Source organism: Rhipicephalus sanguineus, chromosome 9 (assembly GCF_013339695.2).
Source record: "Rhipicephalus sanguineus isolate Rsan-2018 chromosome 9, BIME_Rsan_1.4, whole genome shotgun sequence".
In the NCBI taxonomy this organism is placed as follows: Eukaryota; Metazoa; Arthropoda; class Arachnida; order Ixodida; family Ixodidae; genus Rhipicephalus; species Rhipicephalus sanguineus.
In genome coordinates this window covers 14,604,451-14,625,383 of record NC_051184.2, presented here as the reverse complement: position 1 = coordinate 14,625,383, position 20,933 = coordinate 14,604,451, and the positions used below count along the sequence as shown (strand labels likewise).

The 20,933-nt window shown below is 46.0% G+C and overlaps 2 protein-coding genes across 2 annotated transcripts in view; both read left to right on the top strand.

Annotated features, from left to right (window-relative positions):
* LOC119404639 (protein KRI1 homolog) overlaps positions 1 to 6,915 on the top strand; it is a 101,241-nt gene extending 94,326 nt beyond the window's left edge. The window contains exon 17 of the mRNA XM_037671214.2: positions 6,236 to 6,915. Within this exon, the coding sequence (XP_037527142.1) occupies positions 6,236 to 6,818 (583 nt within the window). The 3' untranslated portion in view covers positions 6,819 to 6,915. The remainder of the gene's footprint in view (positions 1 to 6,235) is intronic.
* A 2,447-nt stretch (positions 6,916 to 9,362) lies between these two features.
* LOC119404638 (F-box only protein 39) overlaps positions 9,363 to 20,933 on the top strand; it is a 34,053-nt gene continuing 22,482 nt past the window's right edge. The window contains exons 1-3 of the mRNA XM_037671213.2: positions 9,363 to 9,462; positions 16,323 to 16,598; positions 17,883 to 18,656. Coding sequence (XP_037527141.1) covers positions 16,365 to 16,598; positions 17,883 to 18,656 — 1,008 coding nt within the window. The 5' untranslated portion in view covers positions 9,363 to 9,462; positions 16,323 to 16,364. The remainder of the gene's footprint in view (positions 9,463 to 16,322; positions 16,599 to 17,882; positions 18,657 to 20,933) is intronic.

Genomic DNA, 20,933 nt, shown 5'->3' with positions numbered 1-20,933 from the left:
TTCGCAGGCAGCGAAATCGGACGAAGCAATCGAAATCGGCGGGGAAAGCACACAACACACAGTTCACGTTGCACCAAGCGACCAAGCAAATGCTCCACAAATGGCTCCACACACGCGACCATGTGCGCACAAAGCCGACAAAGCCAAGCACAGAGCCAAGCCAACGAACGAAACTCCATGAGGAATGTGGATTTGGCTACGTAGTCCACGATAACGAGCAGCTGTTTCGGCAAGCCATCATCATCATCATTGTCGCCAGCTTTATGTTTTTTTGTAAACAATGATGGCGGCTGCTTCTCAAGTGCGCTGTAGTGATAGTTTTGCGGAATTTAAGTGTAGCATGAATGCATTTCAGCAGTTTTCGAATGTAGTTAATGCGGCGAGAGTAGATTAGTTGCGCACTCGTGTTACCAAAATTTCGTTAATGAGGGACTGCGGTATGAATATCTTTTGTAGTCGCGAGTTACGAAATGCAGTGACTCCTGTGGGCGTTCGCTGGTGCTCTGAAAATATTTCGTTGCGGTGAGAATTTCGTTCCCTCGGGATTTCGTTATGGCGGGTTTCGACTGTATTCTACTTCTCTGCTGGTGTACATCTGTGGAAGCAACATAATTCTGAATGCATTGCCTTGTTAAACTTTTCTTCGTCGCGGACCTTCGACAAAAACAAAGAAATATACGTGTGGTTGTCCAAAGCATCACAAGATGTCGATATCATCGTCTGGTCATCCAGTATTCTGCAAATCTTTTTGCATGTACCAAAATATCGTTCATTCTATAATTTTCTGATATAGCTAATTGAGACATACCAGCGAGCATGGTCCAAGCATGCGCCCCCAAGCACCTCCTCGTCATGCTGTTTGGAACGGTATAGCATGGTACGTACAGTCGTAGCATGGTACATAGCTTGCTACCGACCAGTCAGTTTCGGTTTGGGAGAGCTCAAGGTACAACAAGCCACTGTGTACAACTAATGCCGTCTAGCGTGAAATGTAAACAAGCTTGACCACATGAGCACACAGCACTGTGACACCCTTCTGCACTGCCTGCTTCTGCTCGCTTTCTTTTGTGTGCTGCATGTGCTGTGCAGTGTCATTGCAGTTGTCTTCCTTGTCATCGTCGTCTGGTGGCAACGACTTTCTTGAGACTGCCACTCGTTCGCCGCGAGCACGAACTTGTGAGCAGCCACTGAATAGTAGTCTGCCGGTGCAAGCACCACAAAAGGGCAATGGTGACTCTGAGGTCGTCACCAAAGCTACGCCAGCTCAGAATGTGGCTGCAGTGGTGATGACGTCACGGAAGTTGGGGGTGGCCTTCAGGTCACCTTCGATGATGCCAATGTGTTGAGGTATGGCATATAGCACTGGGTCACACACGCAAACTTCAAAATTTTTATAAATTAGCTTCCAAGCTATGTTCGCTGTTAAGATTTGGTACATGATATATGCATGTTCATGGGAATCGATCTCGCAGGCTATCTCAGCCACGAAATTTTGTCAGTGCTCCTTAAGAGCCGAAGGCAATGAGACTTTGAACTGCTTAGAAAGCTCAATAATAGTGTAAATTTAGAGGGGGTAAGCTGTAAGAGTGGAACCGTCATGATGTAACTGCACACTCAAATATTCATTATTTTTACAGAAACTGAAAAACATATGGCGCTGCCATTGTTCATCAGGTGAAATGCATAGAAGAACTGAGCGTTGGGCGAGTTGGTATTGCATTCCGGATTACATTTTGCGCAAAAAACACGAAGGGAAGAACCACAAGACGAGCGCAGTCGCGTGGGTCTTCTTGTGTTCGTGTTTTTTGCGCAAAATGCAATCCGGAGTGAAATGCATCGTCTAGAATTAAGCGATGCCTGTGATTGCCTGCAGCTCGCTGAAAATTTTTATGTGGTGAAATGCTGGGAATTATTTTTGCAATCGTTCACAGTGATAACAGTCCCCCCCCTTTTTTTTTCCTTTTTCTTTTTCACATACGAGTGGTGCTGAGCACGAGCCAGCCTTGCGTGCTGACACTGGACCATGCAGGAGAACTAGATCTCGCCGTGGTGTTGTAAACTATATAGTCTGGGTACCTTTATTTGCACGAGAAATTGCAATGCCACACAGGCATTTTTGTGAGAGTGGGGAAGGGAGGTTGGGTCATGGAATTACCACTTGCACTTCCTTGTGAATTTTATTCATAAGTGCTTTCTAAGTCACCTCTGGATATGTTTTAGAAGCCTGTATATTTCTTGGAATCTGTAAGCATAGAACTTTAGTAGGGATGGGCGAATATTTGGGGGTTTCGAACATTCGAACGAATATTACAGTATTCGAATTCGCTTCGATACGAATTTAGATTATTCGAAATTTCGAAGTATTCGAAATGAACGAATACATATATGGGTGATTCCACGTAAGATCGAACAAACGATGGCTGGTAGACCTCTTAAATTTATTTCGAAATTTTATATATTATTGCCTGATGAGTGGAAAGAAGAGATCCGCAATTTGTTTTGCCACCAAAAATTTTTTCGAAGCACAGGAAATCAATAATGACGAAGAGGTGGAGTGGAGCGCTCATCCGCTCTGCTGTTTTGGCCAACTTTCATTATGAATTGCACAAAATATATTAAAGTTAGGTAGCTGAAATTTCTTTAACTAAATATATGCATGCTTTTGCTTCTGCTCAGGTATTTTTAGTTTTAATGTGTAGTGAAGATGTTTTTATAAAAAAACCTCAAAATTGGCCCAGGAAACGTTATTTTCTTTACTTTGAAGGTCTTATATCAAAAAAGCCTTGTAGCAGAGCGACGAAAATTCCGCATTACATTGTTCGCATGCTTATCTACCGAACTGCCGAATCTTATATTTATATAGTTAGTCAGTGAAGAGATATGATCGGGCTAAGTTCAGGAAAACACCAAACAATGGAAACTTCTGACGACAATTAAAAAAAAACCCCATCTTTTATATTTCTTAAACTTTGTCCACTTATTCTCCTCCACATCAGCTTTCACAATTACTGAAAACATGTTGCATAATGTTGTTGCACTAATAGTTACGGCCCCTCCACTGAGACCCTCAGGCAAGGATTGGCAATTCCGAAATCTTGCCCAGCAAGTGTACAAAATGCAGGCAGGATTGAATTTTTTTTTTTTTAAGGCCAGCCCGTACCGAAAAAGGTGTCGCCGGCACTGAAGACGTTAATTCTGAAATTATTTGGTCACTGCAGTGGCCACGAGCACGGGGCTACCGAGCAGGCGCGCGCGCACCCGAGATGCTCGTTGTAAGAGACGGCGCAGTGATAGCTCGTTTTCGCGTCCTCAGACCGATTGAGTTCGAAACAGCAACACCTCTCGGGTGACTTGAATGCACGTGCACCGGTAGTCGCAGTGATCTGGTTAATGACGTCGATTTCTTTTTCAGGGGGCATAAGAATGTCATCTTTAAACTGTGCGTTCCGTGAAGATCTTTCATTGCAGTGGTAGCAAAAGCACGCGTAGCACAAGTAGTCTGTCTCACTGACAGTCACTGATCTTTCGGGCGTTAAATGTTCCTTGAAAGCATTTATGTCTAGGTCGGTAACTCTGCGAAATTTTGGCTTCTTTGCAATAATTAAAGGAGTACTGACACGATTTTGAGACATTGCAAAAGGGACATTTTTTGCTTTGCTGGTATGCAGTGTCAATGCTGTCCACAGACTGGAGTCAGAGAACACGTATAAAATATTTTAATTTGACTTTGAAGTTTTTGTCGCTGAGTATCTGCAAGCCAGCCCTACTGCAAGGACATTATCCCGACGAGTCAAGACAGTTCCCTCGAGTTTGCGAGTTCTGCGTCCTGCATGCAGACTAAATCTGTAGAAATCACTGTCAGGGTCACTGGACGACAATTCACTCATCGTTGTTTATGTGCACCACGAGCAGATGACGGATTTGCCGCTAGTACATCGCGAGTTTCTGTATCTCCGTGACGTCACACTGCTATGAAACAACACTGAGAAGCCACCCCCTCGATATCGAAACCGAGAGTGTCTTTTTAAGGTGGCGCTAATTAAAATATATACGATGCATTCCCAGGCACCACAATAGTCGTTATAGGTTTCTCGACACCAGTATTTTTATTTAGACCAACAATCCGAATTTTTTTTTTAATTCGTCTCAGTACTCCTTTAAGCTACTTGTGCTTTGAGAGGTAGTCTCCACAATACACTCATTCAGAGCTATACTTTCTCGTCATGAGACGCACAGGAGGAGTAGAGTAAGAGCAAAGCACAAGAACTATCCGCGCTGAATGAAGCGTGAACAGCTCACCGAACGCGTGGCCAGTTCAGGCCGTGTGCTGTCGACATCTAAGATAAGCAAGCGAATCCGGTTACCGATAGTTTTGCTTTTCTTTCCTTTGACATTCTATATTTTGCTTTGACACTGGAGCGCCACGTTCATGCTTTCCACTGATCGCAACTATAGCAGCGCAGTTTCTCTGGCAGCAGCGTGCGTGAAGTGAGCACTCATAGCTCCCTTATAGAGTTTTCATCTTGCTTCCACCTCCGCCGTGTTATCAGCGCCTAGCTGCGATGCGAACAGAGGGCGGATAGAAAAGCGAAGCTCCAGTGCACGTGCGTTCAAGTCACCTGAGAGGTGTTGCTGTTTCGAACTCAATCAGTCTGAGGACGCAAAAAGGAGCTCTCACTGCGCTGTCTCTTACAACGAGCATCTCGGTTGCGCGCGCACCTGCTCGGTAGCCCCGCGCTCGTGGCCGCTGCAGTGACCAAATAATTTTAAAATTAACGTCTTCAGTGCTGGCAACACCTTTTTCGGTACTGCTGGCCTTTTAATAAAAAGAAATCCAATCCTGCCTGCATTTTATACACTTGCTGGGCAAGAAGTCGGAATTGCCAATCCTTGCCTGAGGGTCTCATTGGAGGGGCCGTAACTATTAGTGCAACAAAATTATGCAACATGTTTTCAGTAATTGTGAAAGCTGATGTGGAGGAGAATAAGTGGACAAAGTTGAAGAAATATAAAAGATGGGGTTTTTTTTTAATTGTCGTCAGAAGTTTCCATTGTTTGGTGTTTTCCTGAACTTAGCCCGATCATATCTCTTCACTGACTAACTATATAAATATGATTCGGAAGTTTGGTAGATAAGCATGCGAACAATGTAATGCGGAATTTTCGTCGCTCTGCTACAAGGCTTTTTTGATATAAAGACCTTCAAAGTAAAGAAAATAACGTTTCCTGGGCCAATTTTGAGGTTTTTTTATAAAAACATCTTCACTACACATTAAAACTAAAAATACCTGAGCAGAAGCAAAAGCATGCATATATTTAGTTAAAGAAATTTCAGCTACCTAACTTTAATATATTTTGTGCAATTCATAATGAAAGTTGGCCAAAACAGCAGAGCGGATGAGCGCTCCACTCCACCTCTTCGTCATTATTGGTTTCCTGTGCTTCGAAAAAATTTTTGGCGGCAAAACAAATTGCGGATCTTTTCTTTCCACTCATCAGGCAATAATATATAAAATTCTGAAATAAATTTAAGAGGTCGACCAGCCATTGTTTGTTCGATCTTACGTGAAATCACCCTTATATACATTTGACTGCACATAACCCCCTGTAAAGGTGGTTTCACTGCAGCGTCTGGTTGCTGTGCCGTGAAACAACCCATCTAGGGGAAACCTGCACTGCCGCGAAGCCACACTTCAAGGTTAAATGTGCACTTTTTTTTTTTTTTTAAGTTTAAAAACATGTTATATGGGCTAAGTATATGCGCTAAGTATAGTAATTTTTAAATTGTAACGTCCACTTATAACCCTACTGCTATTCACATCTTGATACTCTTCAAGGCTGCTTCATTTCAAACCAAAAAAGTGACTCATACCTAGTTCCAATCCCTAAAAATATTGTGCAAGGGTCATGACAAAAATGCTCATTTTTCTTAATAATGTGTGGTAAAACTATTCGAACTATTCGATTCGAAATTATTCGACCAAATCACTATTCGCTTCGGATTCGTTTCGAACCTCAAATTCACTATTCACCCATCCCTAAACTTTAGCCATAAAAATTTTTAGTTGAATTTGCGATTTAGGTATTTTAAGGTCTCACAGAATTTGGTGAACCCGTGATAATTACAGAACCTAGAATTTCAACTTCATGCAATTATAATGCTGTGCTCTAGTCAGGCGCTAAATTGCATATTGACAGTGATCATGCCTTCAGGAAAGATTGTTCTTTTTTTCAGTACTGAGACGAGTGAAACACCATCCGAGGAACCGAGCAAAAAGAAAAGACGAAGAAAGAAGAAATCTGGTCTTGTCAATGGGAGGGCTGCAAGTGGAGAGCATGATGACACCTTGGACACCATGCCAACAGCAATTACTCGTGCTTCTTCTTCAGACGTTACTGCGGCAAGCAAAAAAAGACAAAAGAGAAAGACATCCACTCATGCTGAATCTTTATCTGGCAATAGCGATCCACAGCCTGCAAGGCTTATTCCTGTTAACGATGATGATTGTGAACCTTCTAAGAAATTCAAGTCTGATGTCCAGAATTTATCCACTGAGCTTGGCCAAGGCCAAACAACATCTAGAAGTGGAGACATAGCTAGCAAGGATGGCAGTAGACAAATGACGGCTAACCCTGACATGTCTGCAAGCAAAAAGAGGAAAAAGAAGCTAAAGGGTGTAAAGCAGTCACTGCTGCCTCGACAGAACGTTCAAGTTCCAGCGCTCAAGGTGTCGGACAATAGGCTTAAAGCCTATGGCCTGAACCCCAAGAAGCTGAAAAAGCAGTTGATATATGGCAAGAAAAAGGATAGTTCTTGAAGTTCTTTGGGAAAGTCTTGAGACAGCCTTTACGTTGATAGACAGTGCTGAATGGCTCATTTTTAATGTGGATTATAAAACCTGTAAATAAGTCTTACAGCTTTCTCAGTCTCTGTTTCTTCATACATGGCCATCACTTCATCATGGGATTCATTACACATGCATTGTCCTGAAGATGTTGCGTTTGTACACTCAAGTTCAATACCATGCTTGTCGTAATATCCTGGGCTTTTAACCTTACATCTCAATGTTTGTAATCATAAAGTAATCTTTCCCTAATTTATGAATGTGCACATTTGTACATACCAGAAATATTTTGCTATTACAAAGTGCACTAAAGTGCTGAACCCAAACATTGAACCCTGTTATTGGAGTCCTTCATAACTTCTTGTCATTTTTATCTGGCTTCATGTGGCATGGCAAACTACTGTGAATAGGTCATTGTTTAACAGAATATCCTTCAGAGCTCTGCATGCACCTTGACTGACTTTTCTGAGTGTCCATTCATTTCCTCAGTTGTTCGTGTCTGTAGTAGTGATGCAGAACTATCGGTAAATTCACTATCGATGCTATCGATAGTGTAGACAAACTATCGGTAGTACTACTATCGACAAACTATTGATAGTGCAATCGGTAGTACCATGGTTAATATTACTAGCGATATTACTGCCATGCGCGTTTATTGCTTTCTTTTGATGTATTCAGGTTTCACCCACACACACTGTTAGCAACGTTTGACGCAGACCGCGCCGTAATGTTTGAGAAGCTTCATGATTGTTTGAAATCATTCTGTTAAGATTACGCGCAGGACACGAATAGTCAAGTTTATTCGAGAGCTTACGCGAGCACCAGCAATAACGCTGGAAGGTTCGATGACTGATGTATAAAAAGACGACGCTTTCCACCGATGATGAGATTACTAGACGGCCAACGACTGTTCTCGCCGCTATCAGTGCGCAGCCTGTATCACTTGTATTTTGAGTTTTGATTTTCTGGGCACAAGATCGCCCAAATAAAGAGCTCCATATTTCCCAGTCTTGTTGCAGAATTCTTCACCGTCACAACCACGTGACAATACTATCGATAGTGGTACGAATAATGATGCTGTTGCGGGCTGGCCATATTGCCAAAATATTTGTGATAGCCAACTATCAGCTTCGCTTAATTTATGAGCAATTCTCGGCAAAAGAAATAAATTATTTCCGCAGTGAAAATGGCGGAATGTCTCCATCAGTAAATCAGTAAATTCACATCTAAACGCAACCAGTTACACCTTACAATTGACAAACTTAGCTGATGATATTTTTTTGTATTTTGAAATCGTAAAAATGCAATATAAATTTGAAGCCGCGCAGTTCCACTGCATGTAACGCCTTCCTTTCCGCTACAGCTGAATAGTTTGACTTTCTGATCATGTGTCAGCAAAGCACTCATGTGAAGAACACATGCATGTCAACTTTCTTGCCCTTCAGCCTGCTCCTCCGGCTCCCCTATGTACCATGCGCACGGGGAGCCAAGTTTATTCTGCAATGAGTTCATGCTGTTGATTTTATACTATCGATAGTACCATCGAATTTTTTACTATCGATAGCGCTATCGATAGTATTTTTTACCATCGATAGTTCGGTAATGACTCAGCTATCGATAGTATCAATAGTACCATCGATAGTTCTGCACCACTAGTCTGTAGGCAACATTTCCACCATGTGCATCTCGAGCATGTTGTACTGGTGTCTGTATAAAGCCATACACAGTGTTGAACTAAGACCACTGCATCAGTGACAAGATGTGCAGAACGACTGGCGCTTTGAAGTTTTGTTTTGTATGTGCAGAACTTTCACGCAGTTTCAGCAGGTGTCCATGTCACAGCCACCAGGGGCGTAGCCAGAAATTTTTTTCGGGGGGGGGTTCAACCATACTTTATGTATGTTCGTGCGTGCGTTTGTATGTGTGCGTGTATATATACGCAAGCAAAACTGAAAAATTTCGGGGGGGTTTGAACCTCCCCAACCCCCCCCTTGGCTACGCCTCTGACAGCCACGTTACACATCCAGTCAAATTTCCAGCAACTTCAAAAGCTTGTAGACTTTAATGTGTCCAAAGTGGTGGCTGTCGAGATTTCGACCTTTGCTGTAGGAACTGCATGCTCTTGGAAACGTGCATATTTTAAGTTCGCGTGCTTCAAATTTCTACGGGATCCTGCTCTTTCACTTTCTCCGTGGATTTGTAGGCGTGATCGTGCACCAGCAGGAAGTGGACCGCACTTGGCTGTTGCTGTGGTGAGGGAAGTGTAAAGCAAAGTGCGCAATCGCCACGGTCCGAAAGTGTCGATGGGCGCACTCTGTTGCTGTGCTGCTTGGCACCTTGCTCGCACAACTGCGCCTCGCTGTGCACGGGAAGGCAGAAACAAAGACATAAAACGAGCACAAAAGAACACGCGGCTTGCCGCAGTTATTTTGGGCGCCTGGGGGGAACCAAGGCTCGCCGGCGCGGCCGAGTCCTGGAGGGAAGGCTCACGTCCTTTCCTCCTCGCCTCCGGCGCACGCGGTAGCCTTCACTTGGGAAGGCCGCAGGTGAGCGAAGAGAGCATGGCGGCTTCTACTGGCTCGTGGTCGACTTCTGCAGCTGCTCCGTTTGTCTCGAGGTGAGAAACTTGTCCGTAACACAGTTCTGGGGACGGCAGTGATGCCCTGCTGATGTGCCGATGCTGATTACGGAAGGTGACGCCGTACGCTGTGTCCAAGGCCTCTTGCGTGCGTCGTGTGTCGTCGTGTCGGCTGTAGTCAGCTGTGTGTGTGTACGTGCGCGGACACGGCGCGGCGCATGCCTCTTGACAGTTGCCGGGCTCCCCTGCGCATTAAACGCAGATGCCCGTTTCCTTGTGGGGTCGAGTACAGCTGACACGACTTGGTCTATGGATTCGATTGTTCCGATTTTGTGTGGGAAGTTGCAGTATGAGCTTGCCCTAAGTCACCGTGGACGCTGGACATAATCTACCCTGGTTGATTGTCCAGAGATCCTAAATCAAATGAGCCGCTACTTCTGGTGTTTTTACTATCTTGCTTTGGTCACATCAAGCGTTCCAGCACAACCAACTGTAACTGTTCAGTGAACCAGCAAGATGTCTGTAGCATGAGGGCAGTAGCGACTATAATAGTTTGCAGAGTTTGCCCGGAGCCCAGATGTCCCAAGTTTTGTTACGCGCGGGTAGACAAGGTTGGCGCGCAGGCTGCAGCATTGAGGCAAGAAAATCTTTGTCTCCATATTGTATCCGCGAGTTTCGCTAAAAATAACGTGCTTACCTTTTAATATCGTGCATCTCAGAATGGGCGGGTGAAATGAGCGCATTATGTTGCTAGCAATCTCATTTCTCGTACAGAAGTTCGTTACAAGCGATATTTCGTACATCAGATGTTTACCTGAGCTAATTTACCTGAACGATAATATCGTTGCATGTGCATCTCCATGGCTGTTCTTGTGTTTATAAATTATTTTATTTAGACGTTATTTAGCGACTATCTTGAGCTCGATATTTCAGTACAAATTTGGTGCCTGTACGATCAACAGACGTCGTAGAGCCGCTTTCAACTCGAGTGCAGAATCGGTGGTGATGCCGTATTTCTACAAACGGATTTACAGACTGGCAAATACGCGTGGCAATGAATCGACATAACGGCGAGAACTACGAAGTTTTACAAATTGACGGTGATGGAAAGGAAATAGTTGCAGAGGATTCCTGAGCATATTCTTGCGAGATGAGAGTGCGAAAGAGTTTCTTTTGGCTAGGTGGTTGTTGCGGAGCGGTGCTGCAAAGTGGTGCTGCTGAGTTGTGTTGAAGGCCAAATACGGCGGACAAGGGTGCGCTCCTCTTGTAGATGCTACGTCGTGGCAGGGCGGATGCAGCAACTCTTTTTTTTTTTTGGGGGGGGGGGGGGGGGGCTCGCTTAATGTGTGTGGGGGGATCCGTCCTTTCTTGTTTTAAGTGCGAAGCACTTTACGGGCCCGGGCTGTCGTACGCTGTCGTCGCTTGGCGTAACGAAGGCAAAACCACGTATAAAAATGGAAAGAAAGAGGAAGTAAGCGAGAAATACAGGGAAAAATAGGAAGAAAAATAGAAATAAAGCGAGAAAAAAATGGGAAAGAGAAAACCGAAGAGAAACAAAGAAGGCGGCCCAGCTCCGCACTTCCTTCAGGCTTGGCACCACTAGTGCGAAGCGGCCTTAATTTTTTTTTTCTTTCAGGCGTTACTGTGACCACAAGACTCGCCATTACATAAAAACATATAATTTTGTTACCAGTGGCCACATTGAATTGCCTATTTGCTTTTCTCATATGCTGACGATTATGATTAACGGGTAGCAGCGCTTCAGATATGCATATTTACTGCACTTAGTAGTCTCTAAACTGCAAAGATGGGTTGTCGGTGTAGTACGAAGTATATATACAATGTTTCCGTTAGAATGAATGAGTGCTCGTTTTGGCGCTTCGATAACAGGGCGAAATTATTCCATTGAAGACATAGATTGTTACAGTTACGCAGTTATATTTATGTATGCACAGTTAAATGAAGCCCATGAAATTTCATTCAAACACTCATTCTAGTTACCTTGAGGGGCCCTGCAACATTTTTTCAAGTAATGATCAAATGGCTTTATTAACGGAGTTTATTGCGCGTGATTTAGTGTGTCCAAACGATGGTGTGTTGCCTACCACCCCTGCCCCGTGCTGGGTATGCGATGACGTCACGAAACACGCTACACGCCGCCACGGCTGGCCAGGGCGTAAACATATAGCACACGTGCTTCGATCCTCTATCGCGCGAAAAGCAAGCTGGCGATGTCATCGACGGGGAATCAAGCTGTGCTTACTGTAAAACCCGATGTCAACGACGACTAAGACGCTAGCAGCTAACAAAACCGAACAAATTTACTCGCGTAGTCGCCGCCTCGTAGAAGAAAGCGCGCGCTGCAACCGTCTGCTGGGCGAACATATGGTGGCGAGCATGTGGACGAGGCTGGGTTCGAAAAGAGTAGGCACGTTACGTCACACACACAGGGTGGCCCGCGTTAACAGGCGTGATTCCGGAATTGGCTGCCAATTTTAAAATTCGTTTTCTAAAAAACTGAACGACTTACGGTTGTACAATTTGGCACATATCATCAGGATACCGAAGAGAACATATGTTTAAAGTTTAATTCAAATCGGTGAATATCGAAAAATCCCCGGAGTTCCCTTTAAACGCTCTTTCTCTTTCCGTACCAGCGAGCGCGCAGAAAGCTACGCAGATGAGGGATCAAAAGCGGGCAGGAAAAGGGGGTTCGTTCGTCAGCGCGCGGCATGACCTTGAGCACTGTCTTTTATTTTTTTCTTCGAACGGGCGTGGTTACTTTCAGTGAGATCGCGAGCGTGGGCACGTGGCGACATTCCGCGGCGGCCGCAGTAAATATACAGCTCACGATACTCAAATCAGCAAATGGCCGTGGACTTTGGGTTTATGGCGCCGTCGTTTGGGTTTATGGCATCATTTGTCGAGAGAAGCAGGAGCGACTTTGAGAATTCATTGTAAATTCCAGGCTACTGTAATGTTTGGCTCTCGTGTTCTCGGGAGCCTCGACTACCGATCGGCTGCGTTTTCTGACCATACTCTGGAAGTGTTGCAGGGTCCCTTTAAGACAATAATGATGCAACAAGTTTCTCGTACATAGATTATATCGGTCCAATACCTGAAGACAAAAGAGAACGTAGCAAGCTCCGGCCGCGTAGGATTATACAGTGACGAAATAACATTATTCAAATCATGCCTGCAGAACGATGGCTGGTGCAGTCAGCATAACAATGTTTATAAAAAAAGTTGCAAACGGGAGACAAGTATTGAATACGAAATACAGCGTATAGCAGTGACATATTTAATCCATATATGCCCAGTGTCCTACATATAGGACGCTTCTTTGATGCACTCTAACATCGCTATTTCTTTAGCTGATGACTAGCGCCACCTACAGCAGATCAAGCAGGCCTCAATGAGGCCTGCGTGATGTGCTGTAGGTGGCGCTAGTCATCAGCTAAAGGCGAGGGAGGCGAGGGAGGCTCAGAGCAAAATAAGGTACGAAGAAAGGCTAAGGAATATGAAGGAGAGTAGATGGGCAGAGAAGGTGTTCCGTTACTTGTATAGGAAGAGCGTGGACACACAGTGGAGAAAAAGAACTAGGAGGCTCACTAGTAAATATACGGCTGGTAGTGTAAGCAGTATGTCAACAAAGAGCGTTAAGCGAAAAGTCAGAGAGGCGGAGAGGATTTACTGGATGGCAGCTATGGAGAAAAAACCGGCTTTGAGTAACTACCGAAAGGGCAAAAATGAAATAAGGAGGAGGCATTTTACGACAATTCAATGGGAAGCGCTTTACTGTTTGAAGCGAGATCGGGTTGCCTTAGAACGGGTAGTTATAAAGCGAGATTCAGTAAAGAAGAAGAACAATGCACGTGCTGTGGGGAAGATCAGGAAACGGCGGAGCATGTTCTGATTGAATGTGGAGATATCCGCCCAGGTGTACGTTTGGGCACGAGCCTACATGACGCCTTGGGTTTTAGAGACAATGGAAAGCTGAACACACCGCGATGAAATAAGTAAGAGACGGTTAGAGTATTGGTGGCAGAAAACTAGAGAGAAAGGACAAAAATAAGTAATGGGAAAAAATAAGGACATTCTGCCGTAAAGGGCACAGAACGGAGCTGAAAACTTAACGTTTTTTTTTTTTCTTCTGGAGTAAAACAGTTTTAATTGAAGTAAAGACACTAGGCCAACGCTAAAAAAAAAAAAAAGAGTAAAGGTTGTTTTTTTGTTTTTTTTCGAGCCTGGTGGCACATTTGTCACCGCCCCGTTATAAAGGGGACGCTCATAGCATCCATCCATCCATCCATCCAGAAATAGCGATGTTAGAGTGCATCAAAGAAGCGTCCTATACGTAGGACACTGGCGCTAGTCATCAGCTAAAGAAATAGCGATGTTAGAGTGCATCAAAGAAGCGTCCTATGCGTAGGACACTGGCGCTAGTCATCAGCTAAAGAAATAGCGATGTTAGAGTGCATCAAAGAAGCGTCCTATACGTAGGACACTGGGCATATATGGGTTAAGAACATTCATCTCACTTTGCTCAACATCACAAAATAGTGATTACACGCCTCCCTAACTGGAGCTCGGGGAGCAGATCGCACGTGTAGTTAGCTACACACCCTTTCTCAAAAATTGAAAATCAAGAAAAGGATGCGAAAATACCTAAGCAACAGAGTTTTATTGCAAATAAAAGCATAAAAATGTAAGTTCATGTACTAAACTGAATAGAACGTACAATACTGAAAAAGAAATGATCAGAGCTATATGATTTCAGCAGCTCAGGTCAATGGCAACAAATTGGAGGATATATATGGTTGATTAATGATTAATGGAGTGACTAATATCTCGCAAACAGAAGCTGGCAATGGTAGGTCATGACTAGAGAACTAGTCATGAAGAAGGTCATCTTGAACGTAAGTAATAAAATGAAGTGGCGGTGATCTCAATCTGAACGCCCGCTAAATATTTATGCGTGGCCTCCGCTTACCTCCTTGCGTTCTCCTAACTGGTAGTGTGATAACCACGTTTCCTGCAGATTCATACACGTGGTACCACGTACTACGTCAGCGACACTCGCAGAACTGTGGGACAGCCGCCTACGCTCTGCCAATGCGCTCCGCTGTTTCCCGCCAAAATTGAGCGTGGAATCTTCGCAACTCCGGCGATTTTTTGACCATGTCAAAGTAATGGTGCTTTTATGTTCCTGAGACGCTCCTGTCACGGGTCCGATAGCAGAAATACTCTGTACATTGGACAATAATTTTAAATGAGCAAGAAAGCGCAACACCGAAACCCAACCCAGCAGTGGGAAAGGCGACCCCGTCGCAACGGTCGTACCATGTTTGTGACTGACCGTATTACGTGCAGAAGCTCCTCGGTGCTGTCGGAAAATGACAGCTGCGATTCGGACGCATTTGGAGGCCAACTAACATCGCCATTCCTCTTCGATGAAGTAGGAAGGAAGGAAGAGGAGAGATAGGAAGAGCAGGGATGAAGTAGAAGCCAGGCCCGTAGCCAGGAATTTTTTTCGGGGGGGGGGGGGGGCACTTGCTGAAAACCTTGACTATTTGAGAAAAACGCCTATTTTCATTATTTATTTTTGATAAAACACCATGTATCATAAAAATTTCGGGGGGGGGGGCGCTTCCCCCCCCCCCCTGGCTACGGGCCTGAGTAGAACACACATTTGCTTGCCTGGTTGCGCACTACACCGCCAGATGGCGCCACCTGTCCTGGCGGCTGAAGTTTGTGGGGCCGCGATCGGGTAAAATAATGCCATCGCTGAAGAGGTTGAGGGCTGCTATGGGAAGAGTGCATAAGTTTGGCAATAGCGGCGTTCAACATCGCGATGGTGGGCCCGAAGGAAGTTAATATAAGCCAAGTACGAGCCACCTTTCGCAGGCCCGGTCACGGTGCACCCTGTATATACGTTACGGAAAGTGTTTCCGTACGGTAATGTTCACGCACGTGCACTCTTCAGCCGGTACTGTATTACCGCACTTTCCGTGCGGTAAACCGGCCCTGCTACCTAAAACATTCTAATATAAATACGCGGGGTAATCGTTAGGTGCGAGTGTTTCGTGATTGTCAAGGGGAATCGTGTGTAGCCCACAACACAACACCACTTCGGGGTTGGACCCCCGAAGCCCCCCTTCCTTCCCTGGCTACACCAGTGGTTCACTGCCAGGGGAGAAATCGGCTCTACGCTATTCGACCCGGCCAATAGGGCGAATCCTTTCCTTCTGGTCTTCTGGCGATCGGGCTATCTGCTCCTGCTCTGCCCTTCTCAGTCATGCCGAAAAGACGCTCGGGAGTGTGTTGATTCGACAGTGGACACTTGACTCACCGTGCAGAACACGGGAAAGACCGTGTTCTGCGAACCGTGCGAGACAAAGCACAATTGTACGGCTATGTTCAACTGTTGGCTCCTGCCATATCTTAATAACATGTTTTTTTCCTGCCGTAGATAGAGGTCGCGCACGTCTTCGTTTGAAATGATTTGTATTTGTGTGAAAAGTTATTGTACCTACATTTGCAATTTTGGAAGCCTAAAAGGTTGTCTTGCCTGCCTATTTTTCGCGCCTAAAACGGGCTTTTTTAATGCCTAAAAATCCGGCGCCTCTATCCCGCGGTTCTCTATCTTGCGGTTCTTAAAAGCTTTTGCAGGAATACATCGAGAGGCATCGCACTCACTCAAGCGTGTGTTCAGTTCCTAAATTGCCGTTGCAAGGCCGCATTAAATAAACATAACTTTCTGATGGTCAAAATTAGTCCGGAGCACTCCACGACGGCGTCAGTCATATCCGATATCGGGTGCTTTCGGACGTTGAACTTTCGCCAACCATGCTACCGGGATTCCGGATGAGTCCCTGACCACGCTTATCTATTATCAGCGACAGATGCACTAGGCGTTGAGCTCAGCGAAAGGGGTCGCCATGGAGTACGCCGTTGAGGGCGAGTACCTGCGGGACCGGTCTCCACGACCGCCCGACGACGACGACGACGTCGAGAACGACGACTCACGCGCGTTCATCGGCTTCTGGCCTCGGGCGCTGGTCGACAGCGAGGCCCCGGACTCGGAGCAGGGACCATGGGCGGCGCTGCCGGACGTCCTTCTAGAGACCGTGTACAGCATGGTGCCGATCGCCGACCGGTACGCCATGTCGCAGGTGGGAGGCAGTGTGGTTGTGTTAAGTGCGTTTCATTCTGACTGATATTGCCACTACACTTACGTTACCGTTACGCAGAGCCCATCGCTGTTGGTGAAATTGGTTACTGTAAATAGCTCGTTTAGGACATGGATCCTGAAGGAGCATACATACAGTAACTCTAGTTGAAATGTTAAAGGGACACTACAGGCAAATATTAAGTCGACGTTGATTGTTGAAATAGCGGTCCAGAAACCTCGTAGTGCTACTTTTGTGCCAAGGAAGTGCTTATATTGAAGTAAAATCACGTTTTAGTGGCCCGCATCGCGTTAGCGCACTTCAAATCACCCGCCTGAAAGCGGTCTTCCTCACGTCACTGTTGCCGTGCCCACCGTTGCCCGCCTTTACTGCGCGGCGGCGTTCACTGGCGGCATGCATAACATGCATGCGGCATTTTGTCGAACTTTCTTTCACAGCGACTTTCACGAGCGTGCAAAACACACGCGGCAGTACGCGATACCGAAACTACCACTGAGACGCGACCGCGTGAGCGAAGCAGGGCGCCGGGCGAAGCGCAGTTCGGCGAAAACGGAACCCTTGAATTACGCGCGCCGTTCCCCGTGGCAACGCCAAAGAGGTTCTTTTTTCCATAAATCAAATAGAAACGAACAAGCAGCATTTTATTACGTTTCTTGATGCACGGAAGGTTGCTGTTGATAATATCGCCGTTTTAGACGTTGTCATACATTGAGCTTTCACTCTGACATAAATTGTTATTTGCCTTTCGTGTCCCTTTATGTACTTCGACGTTACAGTGGGAGAGGCTGCTCCCTAAAGGTAATATTAATTAGAAATATGTTCTATTCTGCAGGGTTAGGATTGCAGGGAATCAAAAAAGTTAAATGAAAAGTAAAACACGCGCGTCTCAAGGTAATGCACGAGAAGTCACAGAAGGTAATGGATAAGCGCTCGAAACTATCAGTGTACACTCTAAGCCAAAATCGAGTATTTTGAGAGTGTTTCTGCCACACAACAACAATCGTCATCCACCTCGCGTGCTTTCCTCGCGTTATCAAGCGGTCGCGGCACTTTCCGGTCACGAACGGCGCGCGCGTTATCAGCGTGACATAGCATTGTTGACAGGAAAGTGACGAGAGCTGGGTTTTCAAGAAAGGAAACGCGAGCAAGCCAGATGACGATTATTGTTGTGTGGCAGAAATACTCCCCAAATACTCGATTTTGGCTTAGAGTGTATTTTTTTTCTTCTCAGAACAGTATACACAAGAACATTCCCCAAACGTGCAGGTCTGCCGCAACTGGTACCGCGTCTTCTATTCGCCGCGCGTCTGGTCCGTGTTCGTGCTCGACGACCGGACCATGACGCGGCGCAAGTTCAACTACTACATGGGCTACCAGCACCTGCTCGACCACTACCGGACGCAGATCTGCGTGCACAAGATCGGCCGCCACATCCGGCACCTTCTCATTCCCGCCATGTCCAACTTCTTCAACCTCTACGAGTTCATGGTCATCATGGCCTACTTCGGCGAGCGGAACAACGCACTCGGACACCTGCGACGATTCGAATTCACCTTCGGCTGCCACCTGCTGGGCAACAACTCCGACGGCCAGAGGCCGCAGGACAGCGTCTTCGGCACCGGAGGCAAGCTGCTGGAGTCGCTCAAGCGTCTCATGTGCTGTTTCACGGGTCTTCGTCACCTGGCCCTGACTGACTTGCTCCTGGAGCCTCACGAGGCCAAGTTCCTCCTCGACGACGTGGCCGAGACCTGCATGACGACGCTGCGGACGCTGAGGCTCGTCAACTGTTCCAAGGAGCCGTACCCGTTCCTGCACGCCGGGGTATTTCTCAACCTGACCGCGCTCTACATCTCGCCGCAGCACCTGGACGACGACCTGGTGACGCTGCTGAGCTACACGTCCCTACGGGACCTGCACTTGATCCAGACCACGTACACCGAGATGGGGCTTCGCGTGGCGCCCCGCGTCTGGAGGGAATGCCGGAGGGCGGCGCCCAGGCTCAGGGTGCACCTCTCCGTCGAGGGCACGGTGGCCAAAGAGGTGAGCACAAGCCTCTTCGCTCGTCCCTTCACAACAGTCTCCTAAGCGCTTGGACTCGTTCGGGCTCGAAGCAGACCGTTGCGGAACCGTGGGAGTGCGCGGGCTGTTCGAATGAGGAAGTATATAATCGGCATGGTGGGTGTCGGGGTGCCTCAGCAGCGGCAGTTTACCGTACGGTAGTACAGAAACACCGTACCGTCGGGGTGGGCACGTCGATCTGCGTTACCTGTTGTCCACTATAATAGTCTCATCATGTTACCATACGCATCGAGCAACTGGCGCAGCTGAAACTTTTTAGGATCGTGAAATGCTAATTTCATAAACAGTATTACCGTCACTGCTGTACAGTGGCGTACCAACTTGTTCTCGAGTGGGAGGGGGCAAGCCTCCCTCTCTCCATCGGCCGCACGCACGCACGCACGCACGCGCGCACACACACACACACACACACACACACACACACACACACACACACACACACACACACACACACACACACACACACACACACACACACACACACACACACACACACACACACACGAGGGTATCGTTCTGGCAGACTTCATGCCTTCTGGTAGTATGCGAGGGATTATTGGTCAGCTGCCGGCTCGTAAAAAGATTACGTGCTACGTGACGCCAACAGGCAAAGTGTGTTCCACACTCGCCGCCATGGCTGCGATCGGCGCTGACTAACACTCCTAGGTTTAAATGTACATATTACCCCATAAAGTGGACTAGGGGATGACCGCCGCTGTAGCTCAGTGGTAGAGCATTGGATGCATTATTCGAAGGTCGCAGGTTCGGTCCCTGCCGGCGGCAAGTTATGTTTTCGTCAACTTTACTTTCTTCACATTTATATCCTAATTGCTAGAAATAACACTCTCTATACTTTCCTTGGCATTATTGTCTGTTAGTTCTCATTAATATTGTGTCTAACAAAGAAAAACGAGCCCTTAAAAAGTCATCTTCTTTCCTTTATATATATATATATATATAGAGAGAGAGAGAGAGAGAGAGAGAGATTACCTCATTCGCACTCAATTTAATGTGATTGTTCATATCCAGAGATAGAAATTGTTTAGCAGTGTTTAATAACATTATACAGAAGAAGTACAGTCAGTTTTACGTAGCACCTTGGGACAACCATACATATATGTCATGTAATAGTATTACAAGCAACACTTTTTATACATGACCCACACAACTTTATGCATGAATACAATTATGTAGATGGCGGCCTCCCCAGTAGTATAGATTTTTATGATTAAATGAAATTTCGTTAACGTCTAGAAGCGGCTCACTAATTGCGTTTTTTAATGTAGGTAGCAGTGACTGTGCCTTTTTTTTCTGTAATTAGTCCTATACACTTTCTTGCAGGTATTCATGTTTCCGTATCTTATATTTTGTCTTGTTTGCTCCTAGGCGAAATAGTGTTTCTAGCGTATTGTTATTATTACTATTATTATGTTACTATTATTCTTCACTTCTCAGCAAGGTTTTTCAAAGTAAGAATTTATGGTATTAGGGGCGTAGTACATTTTTTTATACTCATCGTATTTGTATTTGCAACATTGCTTGGAGGCCCCTCCGGCACCTCCAAGTAAATATGCCTAGGCAAACGGTGTAAATTTTCTTTGAAAAAATGTGGGTGATTATAACGTTAAACTACCTCGCATCGTTTCCTTCTGCATTGGTCGTTAGCTGTTTATGATTGGCCGAAATTTTCTGGGTCATGCACACAGCACCTGCTCGTAACGCGATACAACAAATTATCGTGTAATGGAGACTCATGCACGACCACAAAAGATTGGGGGGCGGAGCCCCCCTATCGTTTCTCAGTGGGGGGGCTAGCGCCCCCCTTTGCCCCTCCCCCGGTAGATACGCCTATGCTGCTAAAATACCCTAATGAGGAGCAACCCGGGAGCGCATGCGTACTTTTCGAGAACAGTTCAAAATTTTTAGGAGCAGCACTTGCGATGGGTGACCTGTGCTGAACGTGTCCGGTTGTATTGCGCGTTTATTTTTTCTTTTTTTTTTCCGACAACGTAAGCTGTTATAAACTCATTCCAACAGCCGTTTTTTGGCGACGTTGCTGTCCCGGTCCGGCGCCGCCGTTGTACGTCGCAGCTATTGTCGGTAATTAAAAAAAAGCAGCGGAGGGGGGGGGGGTGACCTGAGCTCTCGCCGAGATCTAACCCTGGTACTCGACAAAAATGTTATTTTACCACTGAAACACGCTAGTGCTTTCAAGGTACTTGAAAAAAAAAAAGAAGA